The sequence below is a fragment of the Eschscholzia californica genome, unplaced genomic scaffold, assembly GCF_041429995.1.
Source record: "Eschscholzia californica isolate CP2 unplaced genomic scaffold, dmEscCali1.0.p SCAF_4, whole genome shotgun sequence".
NCBI lineage: Eukaryota > Viridiplantae > Streptophyta > Magnoliopsida > Ranunculales > Papaveraceae > Eschscholzia > Eschscholzia californica.
In genome coordinates this window covers 17,148,364-17,175,789 of record NW_028238461.1, presented here as the reverse complement: position 1 = coordinate 17,175,789, position 27,426 = coordinate 17,148,364, and the positions used below count along the sequence as shown (strand labels likewise).

Genomic DNA, 27,426 nt, shown 5'->3' with positions numbered 1-27,426 from the left:
GTTTGGACCCCCCTTACTCCTCTGAAGACCTCAGGGTTGATCTGTACATGCCGAGGGCGTTACAGGACTGGTTCCCTCTAGCCGACCTCCCAGTTAGGAGAATATGCGAACTGTCAAGGATTCAGCGATCCTGTTGCCTTAAGCCAGATTGACCCGTTGGACTTCCGGTCTGATCTTGACTCTTCAGACGTTAGTCAACGTGTGGACGTTTGTATGCATCATCAAAAATCACTGTAGAGTCTCTAGTTGTTTCACTACCATTGGTGTTCTCTAGTGGTTACATGACCACTTGAGTTCTCCCATGGTTGCACTAGTCAAACACAGAGAATACGCATATGGAGAAAGGTGGAGAAAGAAAGAGAATATGAAGTAGGTTAGTGCAAGAAGGAAAAAATAGCAAAGGAAACTTGATGGTACTTAACGCTCTCAACCAGTGAAAATGTGGTGAAGAGACAGCATAGAGATAAAAAAGAGCGTTCAATGCAGTGTATAGATAACAGGAAACTACGAATAGAGAAAAACAAACAGACATAGTAGTTCTAACTAAACTGTTCAAAATAGGTCCAAAACAAAAACTATTCAAATGTATAAGGTCGGATAGACAAATTGGTCACATATAGAGGGCTAAATGCTAAATCAGTCCAATGCCGAAACAAAAGGTCTTTGGTGAATTCGATTTTGATCTGTCAAACACAACATCGATTGGAGTAAAAGGTAGTAATCAGAGGTTCCCGATGGATTTGGTTGTCTCTGCTGTACCCTACACCCTCTGATGATGTTAAGTAGGAGTACCATTTTCTCTCTCTATATACCTTCTTTCTCTCTCTTCCTTCCTTCACCAACATAAAGAAACGAAAAACAAACAAAAATGAAAGCCATAAAACATGGACTGAATGATTGATATTCGATTGATGGATATATTACAGAGATATATATGTATGCTGGTCCACTGACCATATTTGTTTCTCAATCTTTACTGAATTGCCCCTTCGAATCTATTCATGTTTTTTGGCCATATACTCGTAATAAACTTGTTTTAAGATGTCTCACCAACTTCATTTCCCATATACTCATAATAAATAGACTTTTACTAAAACTTGAGTGATGTTTATTTTGCTTAATGAATGATGAAAATATACTTGTCTAACTTGCCAAGTCTTTCTTTCTTTGACATTAGACTCAATAAGATACATTTACATGTTAAGGTCATCGGAGGCTTAAAAGCTCATATGTTAATATATATATATATATATATATATATATATATATATATCATCTTAGTTACATGAGAGATTTTGACAATAAACTGCTTCCACATAAATTGGATCCCACGACTTCAAAGGTGAGAAGGAATTCAACCACTACACTTCGTGGTAATAGACTAAATTTCAAATCTTTCGGGTCTAATAAAACTTATAAAAATAACTCACACGAACTATCCGAATGAATCATACAAAATCTAAAAATTGACTGATTTAGATTTCGAATTATTTTTAGACTTGATATAGAGATAAACAGATACCACCTTATTCTCTAACACGATTATCATCACTATATTATCCATAATTCAGATTATATTTTAATCAATATAAGAAGTAAGAATGTATAGACCTAGTTTTTTTTGCATACATATAGACCTAGTTCATCTCGGCTCAGGGAGAGATTAATAGTATGAATTAAACAAAGTCACCAAACTTACTACAACTATTTGCTCCACAAAATTGATACACAGGCACAAATGTCTTCTTTTTGGATAAACAAGTCATGATGGGAGACCTTGAACAAAAAAAAAAAAAAGTCATGATGGGAGAGAATTCACTCTTTGTTGTATTCAGTTTCTAATCAATAATTGGATGTGTACCAACATTTTTTTTTGTTCTCTACATTGTGCCTAGTTGTTTATTATTAGGTATATGAATTTAACACATGATTAATCTTTGTTTAGTTTTTATCTTAATTTACATGTAGGAAGTTCAATAGGTTTCTCCTAATAATATACTCCTCTACTAAAGCCTAACCCCCACTTTTTTTTTGATGAGAAGCCTAACCCCCAGTCAGATAAAGTAAAATGATATGAGGATATGATCCGTTGGGATTAGCAAAAGATGGTAGCTAGAGAACTTCACTTTACATACATCCTAGCCCATAAATAACAAAGGAATACTTTGCCTAGACCTATTCAAAATACAAATAGTTTGTCAAGTACTGAAATTTTAGGCATGTATCTCTCTCATATTCAACAAAGAAACAAGTTGAAAATGGCAGTGGTTGATGAACCATTTTAGTCTCATTTGGCTGGTGTCTTCTACTAGGCTTTTAAGACTGGATTCAAATATGGTAGAATTCTGAATTGAAGATTTTGATGGAGAATTTCACTTATAAAATAGGACAGCCAAAGGTAGGATGAAATACAATTCAATTGTATATTGTTAGGTTAATCCCACATTGACTGTGGAAGAGACAGGAAGTGTGTTAATAAGTGTGGGAGAAGACTTACATCTTGAGTTAGCTTTTGAAGTAAGAGAGGCCCAAGACCACCCAACATTATGTGAATATCACATCACATAATCTATTCTCAACACTATGTGCAAATATGTATGTTCAAAAATTCCATTCCTATTTGGTCTCTCTCCTAACGGACCTAACCCTCCAGCAGGTGTGGCGACGCCAAACTTGAAGTTATTTCCTCTTCATAATCTATTCTCAACACTATGTGCAAATATTCCATTCCTCCATTTATTTGGTCTCTCTCCTAACCCTCCAGCGGTTTGGCGACGCCAAACTTGAAGTTATTTTCTCTTCATTTGCTCTATGTTTTTTAAGCGTCGTCACATCAGCAGGAGGTTGAGGGAGAAACCAAATAGAGGGAGGAATTAAATTTTTCATTTAGATTTTTCTCCAACAAAACCACTTAACAATTTAGCAAAATTGGAACTAACAAATTTCTAAAGCATCAGATAAAAATTACTTTCTCATACTAATTAACTTGAATAGATAACTCTATTCTCTATAGATTTACATAGTTAATCACTATACCCTCATTACCACCACCACCCACTACCACCACCCACTAGTCACTACCACCACCCTCTTAAGATTTAAGGAAAACACATGTAACCCCCCCAAAACCTAAAAGAAGAACCACAAGAAAATACATCAAAGTTTTAATGAAGATTCCCTCAAGAACTTGAACCAATTACTACCAACACTACTCTTTAAGCAGAGAAGTAATAACATCACCACCTCAAAGGCTCAAACTAGAACATGAACTCTGTTCTCTCTCTCTCTCTCTCTCTCTCTCTCTCTCTCTCTCTCTCTTCTTCTCTCTAGAAAGTTAATCATGTTTTAGACTCTAAGCAAATAAAGACTAAGTTCAGGACCTCCATTACCATCAGGATTCATCATATAAAAAGCTTCAGAATCTCTAGACCCAACTACCCTTTCAAATTTAGCTCTCATATACATAAGTTCACCATCTGATCCAGATCCTGGTAAAACACCTGCACCCATTGAAATTGGTTCAACTGCTTTCAATACTTTCAATTCCTCTGGTCCACATTCTCTTCTCATAGCAAACCCACATTTTTTACCATTACAATAAGTTCTCCAAAGTGGTTCTTCTAACAATTTCACCTTCTTCTTCTCAACTTGTTTATCACATTCAAGTGCAATTCTCACTAACCCAGATGCCATTTCTCTCACTAAAACACTTGTTGGTGTTGCTAATTCAATTAAAAATGCTGGGTTTGATTTACTATCTTCTTGAAATGCAAAATGAACATGCCCACGTCTATACCCGAATAAAGTACCCACAACCCGATTACCTAAACCCGTTGATAAATATAATCTCCTCTGTTTATTGAAAACAGTAAGAACAGATCTTAGTCTTGTAACAGCAACAACTTGTAGTTTCTTTCTTAATTGTTGAACTTGAATTGATGAAGAATTACCAGAACTACCCACTTTAATATTTTGTTGTTTTTGATCATTGATCTTTAAAGAAGAAAAGGAACGGGTAAGAACTTCATCATTGTCATCATATTGATGATGATCTTCAAGATCAGTTTTCTTTGATTTCCAATTGAAGTTTCTTCTGGAGAAAGAGAAAGAAGAATCATGAGGGGTCTTAGCCATGATTGTCCTCATCTAAGAAAGAGTGAGAAAGCAAAAATCAAAGAGATAAATAGCTCCTTAAAGATGGGTGGGTATTCAAAACAGAGAGAAAGAGAAATCCCAAAGTGATTGAGATGATTTGAAAATATTTTCTTTAGCTTTTGTTTTTATGGGTTGGGTCCATTTGGATGTGGGTGGGCTCACAATTTATTCCTTCTTTCAAGTCCTTTTTGTCAGTCTATTGTTGAGACTTGAGAGAGAGAGAGAGAGATATTGAGACATATTCAGACATATAGAGAGAGAAAGAGAGAATGTATTGTAATTTGTAAGAAAACACTGACAAAAGTAGAAGATGAGAAGTCCCCACCTAACTACATTTGGAAAAGAGAATTCATGCTTGAGATAGATAAATAGATATAGAGAGAGAGAGAGAAGACACAGTTTCTGTTGAAAATAAAATGAGAGAGAGAGAGACAACAATTGAACTGAGATGAGGTACATTAGAGAGAGAGAAAGAGAGAGAAAGAGAGAGGAATCTGAGGAGACAAAGTCTATGTTGTTTCTTTTTCCTGAGTAGAGAGAGAGAAGTAACTTTAAAGAAATAAGGGAAAAATGTGGGGTAGAGAGAGAAAGAAAAGCTTGACTGATCAACTCTTTACTGACTAGCATTGATAACCGTTACAAGATATCCACACAAAGATCATAGTGAGTAATACAAGATTAAAAGATAAACTAGACAAAAGCTATGCAGAAATCTTTCCTTGTTTGCTACATAACAGGAAAAACTAGGCAGACTCTTACAGAAATCCTACGGGATTGACTGTTTTGTGTTCCAGAATCGTCCAAAGCACAATGACGACAAGCCGCGTTGAAGTTTTGCCTAAATTCTGTCCAGTTTTCTTGTTCCATAGCCTTTTTAGATCATACCCACCCCAATACTAGTAGTCTCTCTACCTTCATATTCCCCATTCACATAATGTTTTTCCCCATATACCCATATGGCCATATATCCTATTATTGTTTTCTATATTTCACTAATCTAGTTTGGTAGTTATATAGATCTATGGATTATTAGAATGAAGTCGATAATATGGGGTCCTAGAAGGTTATGGTTTGAGGAAAATATGGGTTTAGGGTAAATGTTGGAGAAGCCAAATTTCGACATTCTTAGAAGAACATCAATCAGGGCAAGATAAAGATGAAAATGATCAACTTTTAGACATCAATCAGATGAATCTAAAATTGTAACCAAACTTTGATTAGCTAAACATAAAAACTGAACAACTATAAAAAAAAGAGAGCATCACTTATGCCTAACAAACCACCGTTGAAGAGTTAAGATGTTTTACAAAGACACGACTAATATGTCAGTAAAACTACGGCATCCGGTTCAAACTCTCTATACGTTGCACAAAGGGTTCTATATTTTATAATGCGATGCCATATATATAAAAACAAGAGACAGAAGAACCTATCTACCGGTTTTCCTTTTTTCTACAAAAGCCATAGGTAAGTATAAAGAGTTGCAATTGACACAAATCCTCAGTGCCTTGTGTACAGACAATAGGATAGAGGAAGGTGTACCTAGTTAGAAAACCATCTAAGATGCTTGCCTATGATCCGTTGAGAAATATGTCTAAATTTTTAAATTAGGGTTCCAAACTTCGGTCTGATTCTGATATCTTTGGGGCGTTAACTCCACCGTTCATTCTAGCACGTGCTTCTGCAAACATTCTCTGCTGCTCAGCCAATGCTTCTTCTTCAGTCATCTCAGCTGGACTGCTCCATTTGCCTTTTGGGGAATCCTGTCCATGCTCACCAACAAGAACGTGAGTCTTATATATGTCTGCGTATATATATGTATATAAACGTAATTAGGTATTGAAAAACAAGTAACACTAAAGAAAGTAAGACAGACCAGAGTCTCAAGCTTATGCTGTTCGTATGCAGAATAGACATCCTCAATGTACTCCCCGAACCCAAGAACCTGAAGCGAAGAAATTATAGGTCATGTTACATAACGGTTTCTACTACTCACAAAAGTAACCCGTTACTTTATACTACCACAGATTGAAGCAACGAAAATAGGTGTTTTAGTAAACAAATATCGTCCCAAGTAAAATATCGTAATCCATAATACACATTAAAAAAGTTGGATGTTGTATGCTTGTTTTAAACGATACTATTAAACAAATTTCCAGCATTTATGCCAATGTACTCTTGAACTTCTCCTACTCTGGTTTTTACACCGGCGCCAGAGAGGTAGGGAAGAAAGAAACATGAATGAAAGCAGGCTGCAAAGTATAAAGCAAGTAACACACCTCTAGTGCCTTAAGCACATGCTCAGGTGCAATTGTTCTTTTGTCCTCTCGGTTACATACTTCATTGGATTCTGAAGATATCAGGTTGATAAACTCTGCAAAAAAAAAAAAAATATAATGCATATAAAAGAGTTCCAATACTAAATGAACCACAAATACATCTAAATCTCATATTGTATAAAGTTAGACCATCAACCCCCGCTTAGTTTTATGAAATGAAGTCCGATCACATACACGGGCCATTTATGATTCTAAGGTTCGAACAATACATATAACTATACAAACTGTTTACAAGTAAGATATGAGGTCTCTACTCCACAATTAGATATCACACATAAGCGGGCCGAAATATCAGAGAATACAATTTCGAAAAGCATTAATGAAAAGACATACTTCTTGCATGAGCGAGAGAATAAAACCTTATCGTGAATATAAAACTAGCAAATATCAGACACACCCCAAAAAATGTTACTCGCCAAAAAACCAACTAACATATTACATAAGATGAATGGAATGAAATACTTAAAGAAAAATCAAATTTTCGTTATAGCTCCTCACCTACACAACACTCAACAAGAAGATCTTGAGCATCCCTTGCAACACGAACATCTGGAGGCAGCATCTCCTTAATAATCTTAAACATAGTTGCTGAAAATATATAAAATCGAAGTAGCATTATAATTGAATAAAAAGAAACTACAAAAGTAGACCTAATCCAAACCGTAATAGGAATCAGCCGTTCCCATCAAGAGAGAGAAAGAAAGTTGACTCGAAACGGAGAACGATGATTTTGTGTAGTTCTGGAGTAGGCTTTGACTTCTAGCATTATGCTAAATTTATAAACGTTTTAGCATATTAGATACTAATAAGAGCTAGAAGCACAACATCCAACACGATAAACGCCTCTTTTATTATAGATGAAATAATGTTGAGAGACATAAGTATCGAAAGCGTTCACTAAATCACAGAATCACAAATAGAGTGTGACCTAATTCAAATCACAGAGCTATAGAATTTAGTACTATTATTTAATTTTTATCTGAACTATATACTAAATTCTGAAGATAATTGTAAACAGAAAAATCTGATCAAGTTAGTAGATTCAATGAATCTTAGACCTACTAAATCATCCAAAACTAAAAAATTTCAAGGAAAAATATTTGATAAGAAAAATAAAAAATTCACCTTTAGGTAGGGTAACGTCTTCCTTCGACTTCCCGACTATGTCCATCGGTTCCATCCTGTCTGAAAACAACAACCCTAGAACATCAATCAACACATAATAAAAAAAAAAGACCAGAGAGAGAAAGAGAGAGAGAATGAAGGGTTTACCGGACGATCGTTGAAAAAAAAGGGATAAGTTTGATGAGGAAAAGATAGATATGAAAGGGAAGAAAATTCAACAAATCGAAGAACAAAGGAATCGAATCGAACAAGGGTAACGTAGTTGCAGGGGAATTAAACAAGGGAGAAGAATCATAGCTAAGAGAGATTAAAAAGGGGGGGATTTGGGGAAGAAAATTAGGGCACAAAAGAGGGAAGAAATTAGAGAGAGAAAGCTTCGTGTTCTATAATTACAAAATTGCCATTGGGTAATTTGGATTGGAGCGTTGGTTTCGAGGGCATTAATGAATTACTGGTGTAAAACTGTGGTCCATCTAAACCGGATGAAATTTGGTACGGCTTCCTTATAATCTGATGCCATGTTTTGATTTGACTCGGTCAATCAGTCAAGTCAAGTAAAGTAAACCGGTTATTTGTTAGGTCGGGCCATCCAATGAAAGGAATAGCAATACGCAGGCCCATTAAGTTTATCGGCATCTTAGGTCTCTCTAAGTGTTACTAGTTCCCTTGAGTGGTTTTGGGCCTGCCTAAGTGTTACTAGCGCTCTCCTGTTAACAGCGTCCCCAAATTCTAAAACCTAGTTAATGTAGGGGTGGGAATATAACCCGAGAGTCCGCTACCCGCCTAGAATGTCAGGGTCTGATGGCCTAACGGGTCAATTTGAAGCCCGAGATGGGTTAATTTGCCCGACCCACCTAGAAGTGGTGGATGGGCTTGGGCCTCACCTAAGAAATAGCTACACGAGAATGTAATCCGGTTGGAAGCCCGTTTATAAATTCGGTGTTCGGGGTCCACATTTTTAGCCTGCCAGATAGGCATGTGCAAGGAATGAAATGTCTATTTCGGTGGAAATTTCGATCGATCTAAAAGTGGAAACGTCTCGGTCTGTGTGAAAATTTTATAAATTTGTGTAATAATAAAATAGTCCTAAAACAATTAAGTTAGGTGTTGATCTGCAATAAAATAGTTAGTTTAGGGGGTAAATTGAATTATTCAACTATAATAGTACTAAACAGTTAAGTTAGGTGTTTATCTGCAACTATAATTTGGAGTTCTAGATCTTCGACAACAACAATATAATTTAGTCGAAAGGAAAAATGAAATTAAGGTAATTCTAAGACTTTACTAGGTTCCTTATTAATTTATGAATGTGATCCTAGATAGTTAGTGTTAGACATTAGATTGTTAAAATGTTTCTTATAACACTACACACTGTCAAAACCTAACAGCCTCGTCATAAATTTCGTCGCCACTTTTCCTGGACGTGAGAGATGATGAAGATAGAGAGGGAAAGAACAGAGAGAAAGTGCCGGTGGTTACAGGTTGGTGGCGATGGTACTTGATTAGAGAAAAGAGGAAGAACAAGGAGGTGAATACAATTATTTCTTTTCTTTAGTGAAGGGTCACTAGCAGGATGGTAGAAGTCTTTTTAGAAAATAGTAAAACTGAAAAGAGAGAATCGACCTTTAAGAGAATTATATCGTAGCTCGTCATTTTACGAAAGGGAATTTTGGTGAGTTGGTTATCTTGCCAAAATAAAACTAACCATATTATTTATGACACATGGGTCATGTTTAACCGAATGATAGATACCAAAAGAAAAATGGAGATTTTGACATTGACTACATTCTTATAAACCGCGATTTTCGACATAAAGAAAGACCTCCGAGGCATAGAGTCTTTCTTCTGGTGAAGAAGAAGATGAGAAAAAATTCAAGAACAATAACGTAACGTCATCCGAAAATGCTAAAATTCGAAGATTGAGTAAGCAAATTCCAATCTAGAAACAGGAAAATTTAAAACATTCATTTCGCGTCTGAGTTCCAGTAAAAAAAAAAATGAAAATGTCAAATAAAAACTAGCAATTATGTAATAAAACATAAAGAAAAAAGCTGACTATGACAAACATCATTTCTTAATAAAAAGATAGTATTGTTTAGCAACCCCTAATGTTATTTTTTATTTCTCCCCGAAAGTTTTACTTTTCTACCAATTTGACTATGTTACTATTGAGTAGACTTATGCCCCTATTTGCATGTACCCTTTATAAATAATGCCCCAATTTTTAATAATCTCAGGTCTTTAATCAGGATTGATGGTTCAGATCGCAATAAACCGTAGGCTTCCGTATATGTCAGTTTTCAGCTCCTGTATGAAACTTGATAAAAAAAACTATCCCCATTAGACAAATTCGACGAACAAGATTGATTGGAAGCAGTGGCGAGGCCAGAAAATTGTACCAATGGGGGCACTTTTTAGTCATAGTTCTTCAGAAATAATCAAATATACTTACTCGAAAAAATATACATCTAGTGGTTTATCCAGCCAATACATATTTACAATCGTACAAGACGAATCTACATCATTATAATAGTTATCAAATTTTTATATCATTCTCATCATAAGCGCAAGTTAGCATTTACCTATACATTTATTATTCAATATCGTAGTTAGTTTGACAATGTTCATACCTGCAAATAATGGTGGATCTATGATATATAAATATGAAATACCTAGAGTAACAAATAAGCACTTTTATTTATATCATATCAATGTAGCTGAAGCGCAAACTAAATTTGAAAGAAAGGCGACCGACACACAGATATTTAAACAAAAGAGTTGGTACGGTAGAAAATTTGAAATAAATATTTTACGCTAAATTGTTAATAAGCAATAAAAGCCTAAGTGGATCATTTTAAGTTAAGTTAAGAATTATGAAGGAAGAAGGGAAAAAGTTTTGAAGGGCCGAGTATCGAACCTTGATGTATCATTTTAGGTTAACAAAAAGAACTTAAAAAAAAAGGTTAACAAAAAAGAAAAATTGAGGTCTCAGGGTTTTGAACCCATGACCTAGTGTACCAAACATATCAGGTCCTCCCATTCTACCAACTAAGCTGCAATGCTCATTTGAATTGGAAGGTGCGTCAAAAGGTATATATTAGGGTATCTGGGTAAATAAACAGTAAAAGCCACAGGGGTTGTGGGGGCACGCGCCCCCACATGCCCCTATGTGGCATCGCCCCTGATTGGAAGTTGGAAACATCCATTATGACCTTTTTTTTTGACGAAGACATCCATTATGACCTTAACTTGGGATTTCTAAAGGGTTTTCATTTCAATCTAACCCGAAAAGTCAAATCAACGACCATGTGTTGTCGAGTGTTCCATCTTCATCACCCCCTCTATCTCTCCATCTCTTCCAAATGTGTGTTGCAAACATAAGTGTAACATAAGTGTTTTGGTCACTCTTTCATTATTTTGTCAGTCCCCCATCAGTCGCACCCTCATCAATGGCTACACCCATTTGTTTCCTCCCCCTTTCTCTAAAGAATTGGTCAAGTCGATGTTGGGTTTCAATTAGAGATGTTTCCTTGTCAATTTAAAAAAGACTTTAAAGCTACCTATTATACTATTTCATAGATATTTTTTAAATGAAATGAAAATTGAAACAAACTTGGTCACAATAATAATATTCCTGCCAAAGGCATGGTCTATAAGAATTTTTTTTTAACAAAATAACATCTATTGATAATAAGATAAGGACAAGTCCGAGATGTTACAATGTGATATCCCACAGGAAGGAAAACAAGAAGAAATACAAGTCTTAGTTTTCCTAGAGTTCGCAGCAAGATTATGAGCATTGCTGTTTAACTTTCTATTTACATAGGTAAAGGTAAGTTTATCAAAATAAGGAGTCAGATCCCTAAAAGAGAGAAGAGAATGTTTAGCAGTCCAGTGGACTGAGTTCTTCCTCCCATTCAAAAAGTTGCACACATTCAGAGAGTCTCCTTCCAAAATGATGCTTCTGAAACCATGTTCTTTCGCCCAGTTGAGCCCATGCAAGCATGCTTTTCCTTCCCCTTCATCTACCGATCTGCTGCTGCTGAATCTTGATTGCTCTGCAATTTTTGATCCTGTAGAGTCAGTAATGATAATAGCAGTATAAGAAAGAAGAGTATCTTTGTCCCATGCCACATCATAATTAATTTTCAAAGATCCTATAGGTGGAGGAGTCCAGGAGTTAGCTTCTGTATTTTGAGAGATGTGATATGAACTCAGTAAAGTAGTTTGGGTATTAATCGAACTATTGATCAGAACTGTAATATTTTCCAAGTTAAACTGCTTATCTTGGTAAATGATCTCACATCTATGCTTCCATAATTCCCAGAGTAGAGTAGACACTTTTTCAATGATAGAAAGGGAGCTAGGTAGTTCTATGTTTTGATCGATGAGTTTCAGTCTGAAAAACCAATCTTCAAAAGAGATGGGAGGATGTAACTGCTGGTGGGATGGAATGAAATGATCAAGTAAAGATCTAGTTACTCTACATTCATGGAGCAGGTAGATGATAGACTCATTTGATTCTTGACACAAAGGGCATACAACTTGAATATTGTTGATGTACATCTGAAGCAAGTTGTTTAGGGGAAGAATATTTTGAGCAATCTTCCAAAGAAAGAGGAGAATTCTTAGGTGTACTCTTAACTTCCATATAACTTTCCATAGATCAGTTCTGCTATTTGAGCTGGTATTTGTTCTATGTATGAGATGCTTATACAAGGAAGAAACTGAAAAAGATCCTGAATTCGCAAGGGTCCATTTTCTAGTGTCCATTCCAGAAGTCAAGGGAATGGTAAGAATCTTTGTGATTACTTCTGGAGGGAAAAGGGTGGTCAGAAGAGATTGGTTCCAGGTCTTGTCATTGTTTATTAGTTGAGAAACTTTACAATAACCCATGCTATTGTTTATGAAACCTAAGGACTGGATACCTGGTATCCATGAATCAGTCCATATGTTAACTTGGGTTCCATCTCCTATATCCCAACTGATATGCTTATCTATCTGCTCCTGGTTACTGTTGATATTTTTCCAGACCCAAGAGGCATTAGAAGGACAATTTATATTGGATTGACTAGAGAAACCATATTTTGCTTCCATGAATTTTACCCAAGTACTTTCAGGTTGAGTTCTGATGACCCAGTTGAGCTTGCTTTTGAGAGATATATTATCAACATGTGTGTCTCTAAATCCCAATCCACCCATGGCTTTGGGCCTACAGATGGAGTTCCAACTTTTCAAATAAAGTTTCCTAGAATTAGATTGTTTTCCCCACCAAAAATCTCTCTGAAGAGATGTGATGTTATTTCTAATCTTTTTAGGGAGATTAAAAATTGCCATCTGGTATCTTGGGGCAGCTGAGAGTGAGGATCTAATCAATTCTCCTCTTCCAGCCTGAGATAGAAGATTTTTCTTCCATGAACTGAGTTTTTGGTGAAGCTTATCCAGTATAGGAAGAAAAGGATCAATCTTTGATTTGCCAATGAATATGTTAGTACCTAAATATGGGTCTCTGTGTTTGATGTACTGAACTTTTAGTATTCTAGAGGCTAACTTGGCATGCTTGTGATGAATATTTGAGCTGAAAAAGATGCCACTTTTATGAAAGTTGATAAGTTGACCAGACATGAGACCAAATTGGTTAAGAAGATCTAGAAGGTGATGTACTGAGGGGATGTCCAGCTTTATGAAAAGAAGACAATCATCTGCAAACAGAAGGTGGGATATACTGTTGGAGGTTTGAGTGACCTTGAACCCTTGTAGATGACCTCTTGATTCAGCTTGGAGTAGCATTCTGCTTAGAGCTTCCATGCATATAATGAACAAATAAGGGGAGAGAGGGTCTCCCTGTCTTAGACCTCTGGATGGAGAAAAGGGGGGGCCAGGGATACCATTAAGAAGAACAGAAGAAGTTGCAGTGGAGATACATTGAGATATCATTTGGCAGAAGTCCTCTGAAAACCCCAATCTTCTCAGAATAGATAAAAGAAAAGACCATTCTACTCTATCAAAGGCTTTGCTCATATCTAGTTTTAGTCCAAGGTATTTCTGTTTTACTTTTTTTGTTTTCATGGAGTGAGCTATTTCAGTGGCAAGAAGTATATTATCAGTACCATGTCTGCCAGGGATAAAAGCACTCTGACAGGGATTGATGAAAGAATTTAGATGTAGTTTCAGCCTATTTGACAGGATTTTTGATATGATCTTATATGTAGTATTACATAAACTGATAGGCTTGAATTCAGCAGGGGAAGATGGATTTTTTGATTTAGGTATGAGAACTATATGTGTTTGATTGATTTGAGGAGCTAAAATTTTGTGGGTGAAGAAGTCTTGCACCATTTTTATAGTGTCCTCAGAGATCAGATCCCAGTTCTGATGGAAGAAAGAAGGGGAGAATCCATCAGGACCAGGAGATTTGTCTGCTTTGAGCTTATGCACTACTATTTCAATCTCTTCTGAAGTTGGGATAGATGTGAGAAAAGAGTTTGTTTCTAAACTAATGGTTGGGTGGAATAGTTCTTCTATATGATGAGAAGGAGGATGAGAATTGGTTTAAAGAAGTTTGGTGAAATGATGTAACTATTTAGACTAAATTGAAATATGGAAAAGCATGCATTCAAATTTGAATTCTTACCTATTTAGACTAAAATTCAACAGTATAAGATAAAGGAAAAGAGCTAAGATCAGCCGCATCAGGTCGAGAAACAGATATAACTATAGCTTTAGGTGTTGTTTGCAACCAAAAGTATAAGTAATTTTGTTTGTAGTAAAAGTTCTTTTGCTTTAAAAAAAAAAAAAAAAAAAAAAATCAAAAGTACATTTGGCAAAAATGTTACTTATAAGTAAAAAAGTCAAAAAGTTAGTTTGGTAATCCAATTTACTTTTGATAATTTTATTTTTCTTTTACTTATTGAAACACTTGATTTTAATGAATTTATTTATGATTTCCACGATTACTCTTGGTGATAGTGGTGGTGGCGGTGCCTTGAATGTATGGTTATGGGATTTGGTGGTGGTTGAGGTATGATGGTGGTCGTAGAGGAATGATGGTGGCAATGGCGGTGGTGGTTATAGAGCTATGGTGATGGTAGTGGTGGAGGTATGATGATGGTGATGGTGGTGGAAGTACAGTGGTGGTGGAAGTATGGTGGTGGTGGTGGTGTAGTGGTTGAGATACGGTGGTGGTGTGGTGATTGAGATATGGTGGTGGTGGTTGACGTATCGCAGTGGTGGTGGATGAGGTAAGTGACTGGTAATGACGGAGGTATGGTGGTGGATAAGATACGTAGGTGGTAATGATGGAGATTTGGTGGTGGTGGCGGTGGTGGTGGATAAAATATGTCGGTGGTAGTGATGGAGGTACGGTGGTGGTGGTGGTGAAGGTAGGGTGGTGGTGAAGGTACGGTGGTGGTGGTGAAGGTACAGTGGTGGTAAAGTTATGGTGGCGGCGGTGAAGGCACAGTGGTGGTGGTGGTGGTGAAGGTACGGTGGCGGTGGAGGTACGAAGATGGTTGTAGTTGAGGTGTGGTGTGGGGGAGGTGTGTGGTAGTGGTGTTAGTGATGGAGGTATCGTGGTGGTGGTGGTGGTGGTGGAGGCGCGAAGGTGGTGGCTAAGGTGTGGTGGTTGAGGTGCAATTGTTGTTGAGGTGGTGGTGGAGGTACAATGGAATGGTAGAAGTTTAGTTGTGGTGGTGGAGCGGAAGTGGACGAAGAAAAAAAATTCATCAAGTAAAATTTATGTATATGTTGTGCGTAAGTTACTTTGCTTTAAAGTCAAAAACTAAAAATTTTAACTTCAAAAGAAAGTCAAATTTTAACTTAAGTGAAGTCAGAAATTTTCACGTTACCAAACTAACTTTTTTAATTTTCTACTTAAATAAGCAAAAAAGTTACTTATTTTAGTGTTGCCAAACGACACCTTAGGTAACTCGTCAAATTCAGTTTCATTCAGTTGTTTGAAGATACGAAGAAGAAAACCTTGGTGAAATTTCTTTCCCCGATCCAGAGTTATCCATTGAGATCCTGAGATTATTACATTTTAAGGGATTTGGCATGTCCGTCATGCGAGTTCCTGATCGTCTTCCACTTTCATTGGAGACATATTAGTTTGTTTTAGAGAGAGAAATGGAGGGTTTTTGGTGTTTTTTTTAACTTTCGACGAGCAAAAAATTTTATTTGATTTTTCTGATTAGATTGTCGTTTTTGAACTTTTCCTCATCATAATAGGTGGTTTTCTGGTACCCATCTACCAGTTTCTTTAGACATTGGTGGTTGAAGAAAGAAGAAGATCATGGTTAAGAAAGAAGAAGGTGGAGTTGAAAATAAAATTTGACAAGGGCATTTTTGTCCTTATTTACATGTGTAATTTGCACAATTGAAACTTAACTCCGATTGGGTTGACGATTTCCATTCACATGAGAGTATAAATCAAAAACTAAAAAAAGAATGGAAGTGTACTCTTCGTATCGATGTAAGAGCAGGGTCAATGTCAAAATCTCCTAAAAAACATCATTTTTAGTTATTTTTATAACCTAACATATCTGGAAGCTTGTGGAGACCGGAGAAAACAAGAGAATTCTGATTTTTATTCACTTCTATTTTAAGGGCATTTTTCCCAAATAAATAATTAAGTGTTCAACCGATATCAAATCAACTATACAAATAAAAATTATTTATATTATGTTATATATAAATTGAAATCAATTTTTCAATTTATGTTGTGTCCAAGATTCCAAGTACATGCATTTGGAATAAATGTGGTCCGAGACAATTCTAAGAAGTTCTCTTTTTGTTATTTTTCTAGAAGGATCATGGTCTAGCACAATTTTTTATGACTTTTTTTTTAAATTGTACTGCCTTGTTTATTTCATAAGTATACTGTATATATAGTACATTTTGCGGCAAACACTTCATGACTTTGGTGATATGAACTATTTTTTTTAAAGGGTAATTGGTAGTATTACTATTATTTATAAAGCAAACACGATTACAACACTTGAAAGAGAACGTACAAACATGGAAAAACAACTATAATATTCATAATTGAAACAGTGTTCTTGATGACTTTAGTGATATGAACTATTAGAAGTTACATATCTTATAAACGTAAATAATAAACAACGTCAGATAATCATTGTATCACGTAGTGTGTCATTGTAGAACAACCTTTTTATCTCACTCTATATTCCTTAACAAAAAGAAAAAAAAATCTCACCCTATATATTGTTGGGTATAAAGTGATTCTGAGGATTTTCTTTGACCTAAATACACAATTCACATTTAACGACGCCAATTTTATTTTTTACAAATTTGAATTACATGAACTTTGTCACATTCACAATCAACAACAATTCAACATTCAATCTCTTTTCACACTATGGTCAGGCGAAATAACATTTTGTGAATTCGGCCAAGTTGTAAAAAGAATATGTATATATTAATTGGCATTAAATAAATCAAGTCATCCGAGCACTTTGGGAAGTGTGGTTGGGTAATTAGTTGATATTGAATGCTCCCTTATCTCTCAGTCATTTACTACTACCTTCCCCACACAACTTCCTCCATAAATACTACACAAACATACACATCAAAGTCTCATTCATCTTCCTCTTTTCCTACCTAAAAGAAAGAAAGAGTTTGATCAACTAGCCTAGGTATTGTTAGAAGACCTAAAAGTTAGTAAAAAGAAAAGAAAGTAGTGACATTTGGTGGTTGTGATGATGGGAAAGAGTGGAGAAGCAGTCATTAACGGTGGTGGTTCGGACAATGCAAGTATAGGTGAAAGCAAACGGAGGGCGGAGGCGCTTATACGGGTGGTTCCGATGGTTCTATGCGTAGTTGCTCTAGTTGTCATGCTTAAGAATTCCATGTCTAATGATTATGGGGCTGTCTCTTACAAAGATCTTGGTGGTTTTAATTATCTTGTCTATGCTAATGCTATTTGTGCAGCCTATTCGCTTCTTTCCGCTTTATTTCTAGCTGGAGCAGTACCTCGTGCCACTACCACTATGTCTCATGCCTGGACAATTTTCGCCTTTGATCAGGTTAGTTTTCAACCTTGAATGGTCTGAAAATTGCGGCCGACCACATGCCTAGTGGTGTTGTGGCTGGCTCCAGTTGGTCATGCCATTTCTCTCTCCTTATGGTCTGAGGAATTGGAGCCGGCCACATCACCATTTGGCCTGTGCCCCGCCCCAATATCCGATCCATTTAGTATTTCTCGTTACTTTTCATCCTTTTGTTGGACCTAGAAATTTTGATCCCTAATATCTCTAGTAGGAAAATGTTTATGTTGCCACTAAATTAAATTGGGAACCAAGCAAGAAATTCTTTGTTGTTGTGGCAGGTATCGACGTACATGATATTAGCGGCAGCAACGGCATCGACAGAGGTGATATATTTAGCACGGAAGGGTGATCAAGCTATAACATGGAGCTCACAATGTGAAGTATTTGGTGGGTTTTGCCACAAGGCCACAGTGTCAGTAGGAATCACATTTGGTGCTGTGGCTTGTTACTTTGTTTTATCTCTTCTCTCATCTTACAGACTTTTCAGCAATTATGATGCTCCAATTTCCTCTTCTTACCCAGCCAAAGGAGATCATGAAAATGGAAATGTATTCAGTCAGAGAGGGTAGCTACCTAATTAGTGAATGGATTTCATGCCTATTTTATCTTTCATGTTTGAATTTGATCTACTCTTTTTAATTAGCTATGATCTATTATCACCAAATTATATACATGTAATATCATGATGATTTGGGGATTATGTCAAACCAAAACAAGTTTAGTTTATGCTTATGGGCTTTTGTTGTTTAAACTTTTATTAGAGTTATATAAAAAAAAAAGTGAAAATATACACCATTGCTATAATAGGCAATAGCTTAAGGTTAAAAAGGTATAGGGTTCCTAGCTAGGACAATTTTTATAGAAGATGAAAAACATGATCCTTCTAGGGGAGACTTAGTGCTAAATAACTCTCTACTTCATCTTATTTTTGATTATTCTTTGGGTGATTCTTTTAACTAAGATAATAAATGACAAAGATGGAAGGTGCCCGGACATTCTATCACCATCACAAAAAGCCAATAACAAATGGATATTTATTGTTTTTTTAATACCGAGCCTAGCTCTTCTCCTTCTTTTACCCGTATCAAATAGAATATGATGGACAAAATTTTCTTCATCTAAAATCTGCTCGACTTAGATAGAAGAAATCATACAAATTTTATAAAATCATGTGTTATGTCTAGAATCCGCAATCAATCCTATTCTCGGTAGGAGCAGTTGACGATTGAATCCATTTGCTCGAGTATTTTTCTATATTATCATACAACCGCCATTGTAGGCTTGTTTAGCTGTTGAGCTTACCCAATTTATTTAGATATTGATGAAAATGGACAGGCTAACTTATTATTGTTCATTGAAATATTCAATAACTATATGTACTATAAAACAATTATTTTAGAGTAATGCTAAAATTATTTAAAATTTCTTATTTAGAAGATGACATGTTTCCTCGTCCGGATAAAAAACGATTCATAGTAATCAAATTTTATCTTTTAGTAGAAAATTGAGTCATTATATCATACTCTATGTAATTGTAACATCTCTCTTATTTTAGGGCTATTTCTCTAATGGCCCCCAACTTTGTGACCAGCTTCCCGCCTGACCCTCTACTTTACGAGAAATACCTATATGGCCCCCTTCTGTTATAACACCGCCACTCTCTCTCCTCCATCATGTTTTCTCTCTCTGCCAACTCACGCCACATCATCTGTTACGCCACCTCATCACCTTCTCCGGCAGAGGTCGCAGGCCGACCAAATTTCCGGCCGACGACCTTCAAACTATTTTTTTTTCTCTCTTCCTCTCTCTCTCTCTAAAACTACTCCGGCGAAGGTCTCGGTCTGTTCAGTGAAGAACAGACCACTCCGGCGAAGGGAGACCTTCGCCGGAGTAATTTTAGAGAGAGAAAGGAAGACAGGAATTTTTATTTTAGTTTGAAGGTCGCCGACCGGAAATTTGGCCGGCCGGCGACCTCTGCCGGAGAAGGTGATGAGGTGGCGTAACAGATGATGTGGCGTGAGTTGACAGAGAGAGAATTTCCGGCCGGCGACCTCTGCCGGAGAAGGTGATGAGGTGGCGTAACAGATGATGTGGCGTGAGTTGACAGAGAGAGAAAACATGATGGAGGAGAGAGAATGACGGTGTTATAACGGAAGGGGGCCATATGGGTATTTCTCGTAAAATAAGGGGCCAGGAGGGAAGCTGGTCACAAAATTGGGGGCCATTAGGGAAATAACCCCTTATTTTATGATGGGTTCTGGTAAGTTCAAGCTTTTTCATTGGTTTAGCTGATCTTAATGTTCTCAAGTAAAAAAAGGTTTTGTACTTTATTAATGGAATTATACTTTTGGGTGAGAACCACAAGCAAAGAGAGATAGCATAAGTGTATAAATAACCCAGTTCTAGTGTATCCTATAGGTTTGTATATCAGAAATCATGACGGAAGCTTAACAATAGTTATCGAACATATATAATTGGCTTCGAAATTAATGGAGATTACCGACAACCGAAACAAAAATAGCCCACAATGGCACTAATGAGATGGCTGGCGATGAATAATATCCAAGTATTGCTTTGAAGAACTCTAAATGTTCTTATCAAGCAACAAAAAAGTAATTTGATCCCGATATTTTTGATGATCAAAAACCAAGTAACAAAACTACACCATTAACAAAGATGGTAACATAAGAGCATCTCCAATGCAACACTCAACTTAAAAAACTCAATTTGACACATAGGATTACTTGAGTTTTTAACAAAAACACTTTCCAATGTAACACTCAACTATAATCTCAATATGATGTTGCAACAATAAACATTGGTCCACATCATTTATTGTTGTATCTTAATTGGTCCACATCATCATTTTATATATTAAAATAAGAAACAAGAGTAAATCCAAAGTGAATGTTGAGTTTTTTTGAGTGTTGCACTGTAGAAGTATTTTGAGCTGAAGATCTCAATAGCGCCAACTATGAAAAAGAATCTCAATTCATACTTGACACATTAGATTAGTTGGGTTTTTGTTGAGTGTTGCATTTGAGATGCTCTAAAACAAACCAAAATAAATAATAATACTACCCCTCCCCATATACTATTTGTGATATAAATCTTTTACCATAAAACAGTTTAACTTTGGACAACCTTGAAGAATATTAGTTACATAATAAGTCGTAGCATTTCGGTGGGATGTATTGGACTAGTTGATGATGTCCTCCACAGATTATGTTTCGCTCACTAATTTCTTCGGTTGGATCGTCATATTACTATTGAAAAGTAAAGATGAAATAGATTCTGACAATATGAATTTAACTTGGAAATATTTAGTCAAAACTCCTTATAAATTTCTTATTACTAGTCAAAAAAGTCTCGGACTGGTCTAGTCCAGATATTTTACTTTGGATTTCAGAGTGGCCAGACCGAACCCTTGCTTAAGGTATAATAATTTCAACACTATATCGAGTTGTCTCGTATATTTAGTACTGTATTTTTCGTTCTTGCAACTATGTTCTGGAAAGGGATTATTGTCCTCTTTTATTTCTTACTATTATTATAAAGGGAGGGAGAGGGACCACCTCTTTTAGAGCAACTCTAACCTGGATACATAGAGTCCACCTTTTTCTCGGGTGCACCAACTTATCAAAAGAAAAGCCAAAGAAGATCTCATGAGGCCCTACATTTATTTAAATAAGTACCATCAATTTCTTTAGAGTAATAAGTAATTAGAGATTTATCATTAAGATATATGCCAGAAAACTTACACTATATACAACCGGAAACTATCGAAATAGAGACGACTAGGACCATCCGTCCGCATGGTGTTCTACACTCGCACAATTATCCCACTGAGGAATACTCCAAAAATCCCGTCATGGCAGTCGTCGTATACGGTTGGTCAAACGTGTTCCTCATCCTCCCCTAAAACCAACAATAAGTTAAAGTTTACTTTAATTGTAATGTGCTATGTGTCATGTGTTAACGTGTTATATGTTATGTATGTAGTTTGTTTCACTCTCTAACTAACCTATATAATTCCCACCCCTAATAATAACGAAAAACGGTAAAGCTCTTACCAAAATAATAATCTATTATATAAAACAGAAGGGAAAACGATGACTGGGACAAACATCCTTTTTTAATAAAGGATATTGTCTAGAAGCCCTTCTCAAAATTTATAATATAGTCCTTCGTAGAAATAAAGTTACCTATTTAAAAAAACAATAATCGTTTCCTCCTTAGAAATAAAAATTCTAATGTAAGAAAAAAAGAAACAAAATAAATTTCATGGGTTAAAAAAAGAAATAAAAATCTCTCTCTCTCAATAAAATAATGACTAATTTAAGAGAAAATAAACAAAAAAATAATAACTAATAAAAATCTCTCTCTCAATAAAATATAACAATAAATTTCGTAACATTTGATTGATACAAATGTCCGTGCCCTAGGGCACGGGATATACCTTAGAAATAAAATAACTAATTTAAGAAAAAAAGTAACAAAATAAATCTCAAGGGTTAAAAAAAAGAAATTAAAATCTCTCTCTCAATAAAATAATAGCTAATTTAAGAAAAAGAAAAAAAAAATAATAACTAATAACAATCTCTCTCTCAATAAAATATAACAATAAATTTCGTAACTCTTGATTGATACAAGTGTCCGTGCCCTAGGGCACGGGATATACCCTAGTATTTAATAAAAGAGGTTATTTTGGAAGTTAGGTATTTTTAGGGGGCCATTTTCACATATTAAGGGTGTCGAAATGGAATTAACCCAATTTAACAATAATACCAGTTCGGCGTAACTTGTCGAGCAAATGTGGTCTCACGACTCTCATCAACTTCATCTCAGTTTCCGGGGTAAATGGACGGCTTGGATCTTCATCTACCAACGAACAAGAAACGGATAAGCTAGGTTACCCCTCTTTCCACAAAAAGACGATTACGATTTCAGAGGGAGAGAGAGAGATAGAGAATTAGGTCTTTTCTTTCTCTTCAATTCTGTTTGAGAAACTGAGAATCCTCTTCTTCTGACTTCAAAAAATGCAGATGCTTGTTGAAAACCAGAAGCTTAATAGAATTGAAGTTACAGGTACTCATTTAGGGCAGGAATGTTTAAGATTTTGTTTTAACGATTAATGTAAATTTTATAAAATTTGTGTATTTACACTTGTTTATATGTAAATTATAAAAGAGATCCCAGGATTAGGTTTTCTGTCTAAAAATCCGAACTTTTTTAATCTACTCCCTTTGTAGTTAGGGGTTTTGTATATAGAACTTAATTAATGATTGAAGTATCAGAGAAAAATCAAAGTAGAAGTTCACATACTTAATTTTGGTTTAAAGTTTTGAAATTTTGAAGTGATGGATGGAATTGGGGAAGTAAATGAATCTGGAAGTGAAAAAATAGGGTTCAGTATAGTGAAAAGTGAGGTATTTTCTGAAGATCAAGTGGCAACTATGAGTATATCTGGATCGAGGAACACGAGTCCTGCTAGTCGACCTGGGTCTAGAAATACAAGTCCGTCAAGCCGAGCTGGATCTAGGAATACTAGCCCTTCCCGACAAATATCGGTGAAGACCAAGCCTCGTGGATTCGATGAGGAGACTGTTGCAACATTTGGTAAATCTGTTCATCCGGATGTCCAAATGGAAGATAACATATGGGCTATGTTACCAGAGGACTTGCTGAATGAAATCTTAGCGAGGGTTCCTCCTTTTATGATATTCCGGTTACGTCGTGTTTGCAGACGCTGGAATTCAATACTTCAAGATAGTAGTTTTCTTAAATTCCATTCACAAGTGCCTTCTCACGGGCCTTGCCTACTTTCATTTTCAAAGAACCCCCAAACTCCACAATGCTCGGTTTTCATCTTACCATTGAAAACATGGTACAAAATCCCCTTCTCTTACTTACCACAATGGGCATACTGACTAGTTTCATATCTAATTCATATGAAATTTTTATTAAGTGTGTCCATAAGTATCATATTCCAAGTTCTCTTGCCTTAAGTATAAAAAGAAAAATAATTAAATTTAAAAGTTATTACTCAATGAAATAAAAAAATATGGAGTATATGTAGATAACTACTTACCCTTAATATCACGCTCATTGAAAAGGTAAACCCAGACAACATGTTTGCTACAGCAGACGCGATAGCGGGGGTGGTATACTTAAGGCCAAGTGTATATAAGCACTAGTAGCCCACAACCCTACATATCAATCAAGTAATCAATCGTAAACCATTTTACAACTATTCCGACACGTGATGGGATTCACCTATATGTAGTTAGTGTTGCACAACCTTATTGTCTCCCATTAAAAGCATTTTTAATATTTTTTGTAAATTTTTTCGTATTCCCATAACAATTTATTAGTTGAGATTAATTGACCTAATTGTAATGTGCTATGTGTTAATATGTTATATGTTATGTATGTAGTTTGTTTCACTCTCTAACTCAACTATATAATTCTCACCCCTAGTAATAACGAAAAACGGTAAAGCTCTTACCAAATAATAATTCATCCTGCCTGGGAGATGCAACTGCCCATTACCAATATGGGGCCACCCAACTCTGCAAATCTAGTTCATAGGATTTTTTTTGTTAAGTATATTCATAAGTAGCATTTTCTAAGTTCTCTTGCCCACGTATAAAAAGAAAAATAATTAAAAGTTATTACTCAATAAAAAAAATAAATATATGTAGATAACTACTTAACCTGAATATCACGTTCATTACAAAGGTAATCCCAGGCAACATGTTTGTACATCAGACACGATAGCCGGGGTGGTATACTTAAGGCCAAGTGTATATAAGCACTGGTTGCCCACAACCCTACATATCAATCAAGTATTTAATCGTAAATGTTTTTGCAACTATTTCGACACGTGATGGGATTCACATATATGTAGTTAGTGTTGCCCAATCTTATTGTCTCCCATTAAAAGCATTTTTAATATTTTTTGTAAAATTTTCTGTATTCCTCATAATAATTTTAATATTTGACATTAATTGGCCTAATTGTAATATGCTATGTGTCATGTGTTAATGTGTTATATGTTATGTGTGTAGTTTATTTCTCTCTCTTTGGGTGTGAAGCAGTGTCTCCCATTAAAAGCATTTTTAATATTTTTTGTAAACTTTTTTATATTCTCATAACAATTTATTAGTTGAGATTAATTGACCTAATTGTAATGTGCTATGTGTTAATGTGTTATATGTTATGTATGTAGTTTGTTTCACTCTCTAACTCAACTATATAATTCCTTCATCAAAAAAAAAAAAACTCAACTATATAATTCTCACCCCTAGTAATAACGAAAAACAGTAAAACTCTTACCAAATAATAATTCATCCTGCCTGGGAGATGCAACTGCCCATTACCAATATGGGGCCACCAACTCTGCAAATGTAGTTCATAGGAATTTTTTTTTATTAAGTATATTCAAAAGTAGCATTTTCTAAGTTCTTTTGCCTACGTATAAAAAGAAAAATAATTAAATTTTAAAAGTTTTTACTCAATAGAATAAAAAAATATATGTAGATAACTACTTAACCTAAATATCACGCTCATTACAAAGGTAATCCCAGACAACATGTTTGCTACAGCAGACGCGATAGCCGGGATGGTATACTTAAGGCCAATTGTATATAAGCACTGATTACCCACAACCCTACATATCAATCAAGTATTGAATCGTAAATGATTTTGCAACTATTTCGACACGTAACGGGATTCACATATATGTAGTTAGTGTTGCCCAATCTTATTGTGTTCCATTAAAAACATTTTTAATATTTTTTGTAAATTTTTCTGTATTCCTCATAATAATTTTAATATTTGACATTAATTGGCCTAATTGTAATATGCGATGTGTCGTGTGTTAATGTGTTATATGTTATGTGTGTAGTTTATTTCTCTCTCTAACTCACATATATAATTCTACTAATGAATACCTATAATTTATATATATATATATATATATATATATGTTTTATTGTCTTATTAGATAGTTGTATGGGCCAAAACAAGTCATCAGGAGCGCCCCGATAAATCCACGATTAATATGCCCAGATGAGGGCCAAACCCATGAACCAAATGACAAATGGGTCTGCCCCATTCATCTTCAAGCACTAGGGGTGACACACGCATTAAACAAAGAAGTCAGCCTTAGATAAAGAAGACAACCCTGCACAAAAAGATTGGTCGTTATTTCCTAATCGAACCTTCTTCCCATATAGCGGTTGAGGCGTTACTGTTCTTCTTGATAATGGTTGGACAAAGATAACACCAATATATCCGTTGGATGGGAGCAACTATTGACCAAAATAGATAGTGGACCACGAAACACTATATAAGGATCATCTGATCATCGACCAAGGCATCAAATGAAGGATAACAACACCCGACATCCAACTGTCCCGCCATCAATCGATTACTTTCTCTCACATCGATCATCTACACCAGCTGCTGACTGATCTCTCTCTCTCTCCCTTCAGACGACCACTTGATCAAACAGTTGACGTCTGATCTCTCTCTCCAGATGACCACTTGATCAAACAGTTGACGACTGATCTCCCTCTCTCTCTCTCTCTCCAGACGATCACTTAATCAAGCAGCTGACGACTGATCTTTCTCTCTCTAGACGACCAGTTGATCAAGGAAGCCGAGTGATCTCTCTCTCCTGATGACCATTTGATTAAGGAAGACAAGTGATCCTTCTCTCTCCCGACGATCACCTTATTAAGGAAGACGACTTATCTTTCTCTCTGTAAACGACCACCTGACCAAAGAAGACGACTGATCTTTCTCACTCCTAACTACCAAAGGGTGCAAGCACTTTAATCTCACTCGACGACCAGAGAATTAGGCAAGCATACACCCGGTTGTGTCACCTTCTCTCCCGACAATCTTGTCTCTCAGATAACTTATTTAACTCGATAGCTCAATTTCCGGTTTATTATTCACATTCAATATTTGTCAAATTTACTGACGTGACCGTCGGAGTCCTCTTAGGCCGGCATCATCCCGATGTCCTAGGGATCTTACGGTCATATGCATTTTGCCACTTGTCACAGGTTAAGCCCAAAGACGTCGTCGGTGTCCGTAAAAATATTAATAGGGGAAGGTCTGACTTCTGGTCAATGGCCCGGTCTCGCTGACTTCTTGACCCACGATTTCATACCCTCACAATAGTTAAAATTACTTTTTTCATATGGTAATGTTGTGTTAAAATAGTTATATTATATGATTTTAACTCTTTTTTTTGTTGAAAGATATGATTTTAACTCATTAGGTGTAATATCTCTTGTTGTTTTGTTGAGATTTTTTTCATTTCTCAATTACATTAGGGAGGACCCACAATTAAAATTTCGCACCAGACCTCCTAATTCTCGGTCACGCCACTGAAGGATTCGTCTGGTAGATTCGCTTAAATGATGTTTTAATATCTAAATAAAGGTTTGAGTCATGAAGTATTATTATTACTATTAGTAGTAGCAGTAGTAGTTTCATTTTGGATTTTTGGTGAATATGAAGATCTGAGTAAGTGTAGTAGTTTATTAAATGTAATTCAGGGTTGTTCTTCTTTTGTGATGGTACTGTTTTGGGGTAAATCAGGGACAGAGACAGTGACCTGGTTCAGTCTATAATAAGGTCTATTTTACTATATTAATGTAAGTCTGTTGCTTTAGGTCTAATGTAGTCGAATTATATTTTGTTCTTAAACCGCTTCTAAAAAT

The 27,426-nt window shown here is 35.7% G+C and overlaps 2 protein-coding genes and 1 pseudogene across 3 annotated transcripts; 1 reads left to right on the top strand and 2 right to left on the bottom strand.

The window, feature by feature from the left end:
* Positions 1-2,955: 2,955 nt before the first annotated feature.
* On the bottom strand, positions 2,956-4,146 carry LOC147543288 (protein MIZU-KUSSEI 1 pseudogene; annotated as a pseudogene). The gene has a single exon (XR_015223705.1). The product of XR_015223705.1 is annotated as a protein MIZU-KUSSEI 1 pseudogene (transcript).
* Positions 2,956-8,061, bottom strand: LOC147543287 (protein Dr1 homolog). Its single transcript, XM_086636395.1, has 6 exons — positions 7,767-8,061; positions 7,620-7,679; positions 6,993-7,082; positions 6,435-6,529; positions 6,032-6,100; positions 2,956-5,918 (listed from the first exon to the last, which is right to left on the bottom strand). Exons 2-6 carry the CDS (start codon positions 7,672-7,674, stop codon positions 5,763-5,765), a joined length of 465 nt encoding a protein of 154 aa, XP_086492521.1. The 5' UTR covers positions 7,675-7,679; positions 7,767-8,061; the 3' UTR covers positions 2,956-5,762.
* A 9,125-nt stretch (positions 8,062-17,186) lies between these two features.
* On the top strand, positions 17,187-18,437 carry LOC147543286 (CASP-like protein 2A1). The gene is made up of 2 exons (XM_086637321.1): positions 17,187-17,662; positions 17,965-18,437. Exons 1-2 carry the CDS (start codon positions 17,336-17,338, stop codon positions 18,253-18,255), a joined length of 618 nt encoding a protein of 205 aa, XP_086493447.1. The 5' UTR covers positions 17,187-17,335; the 3' UTR covers positions 18,256-18,437.
* Positions 18,438-27,426: the final 8,989 nt, after the last annotated feature.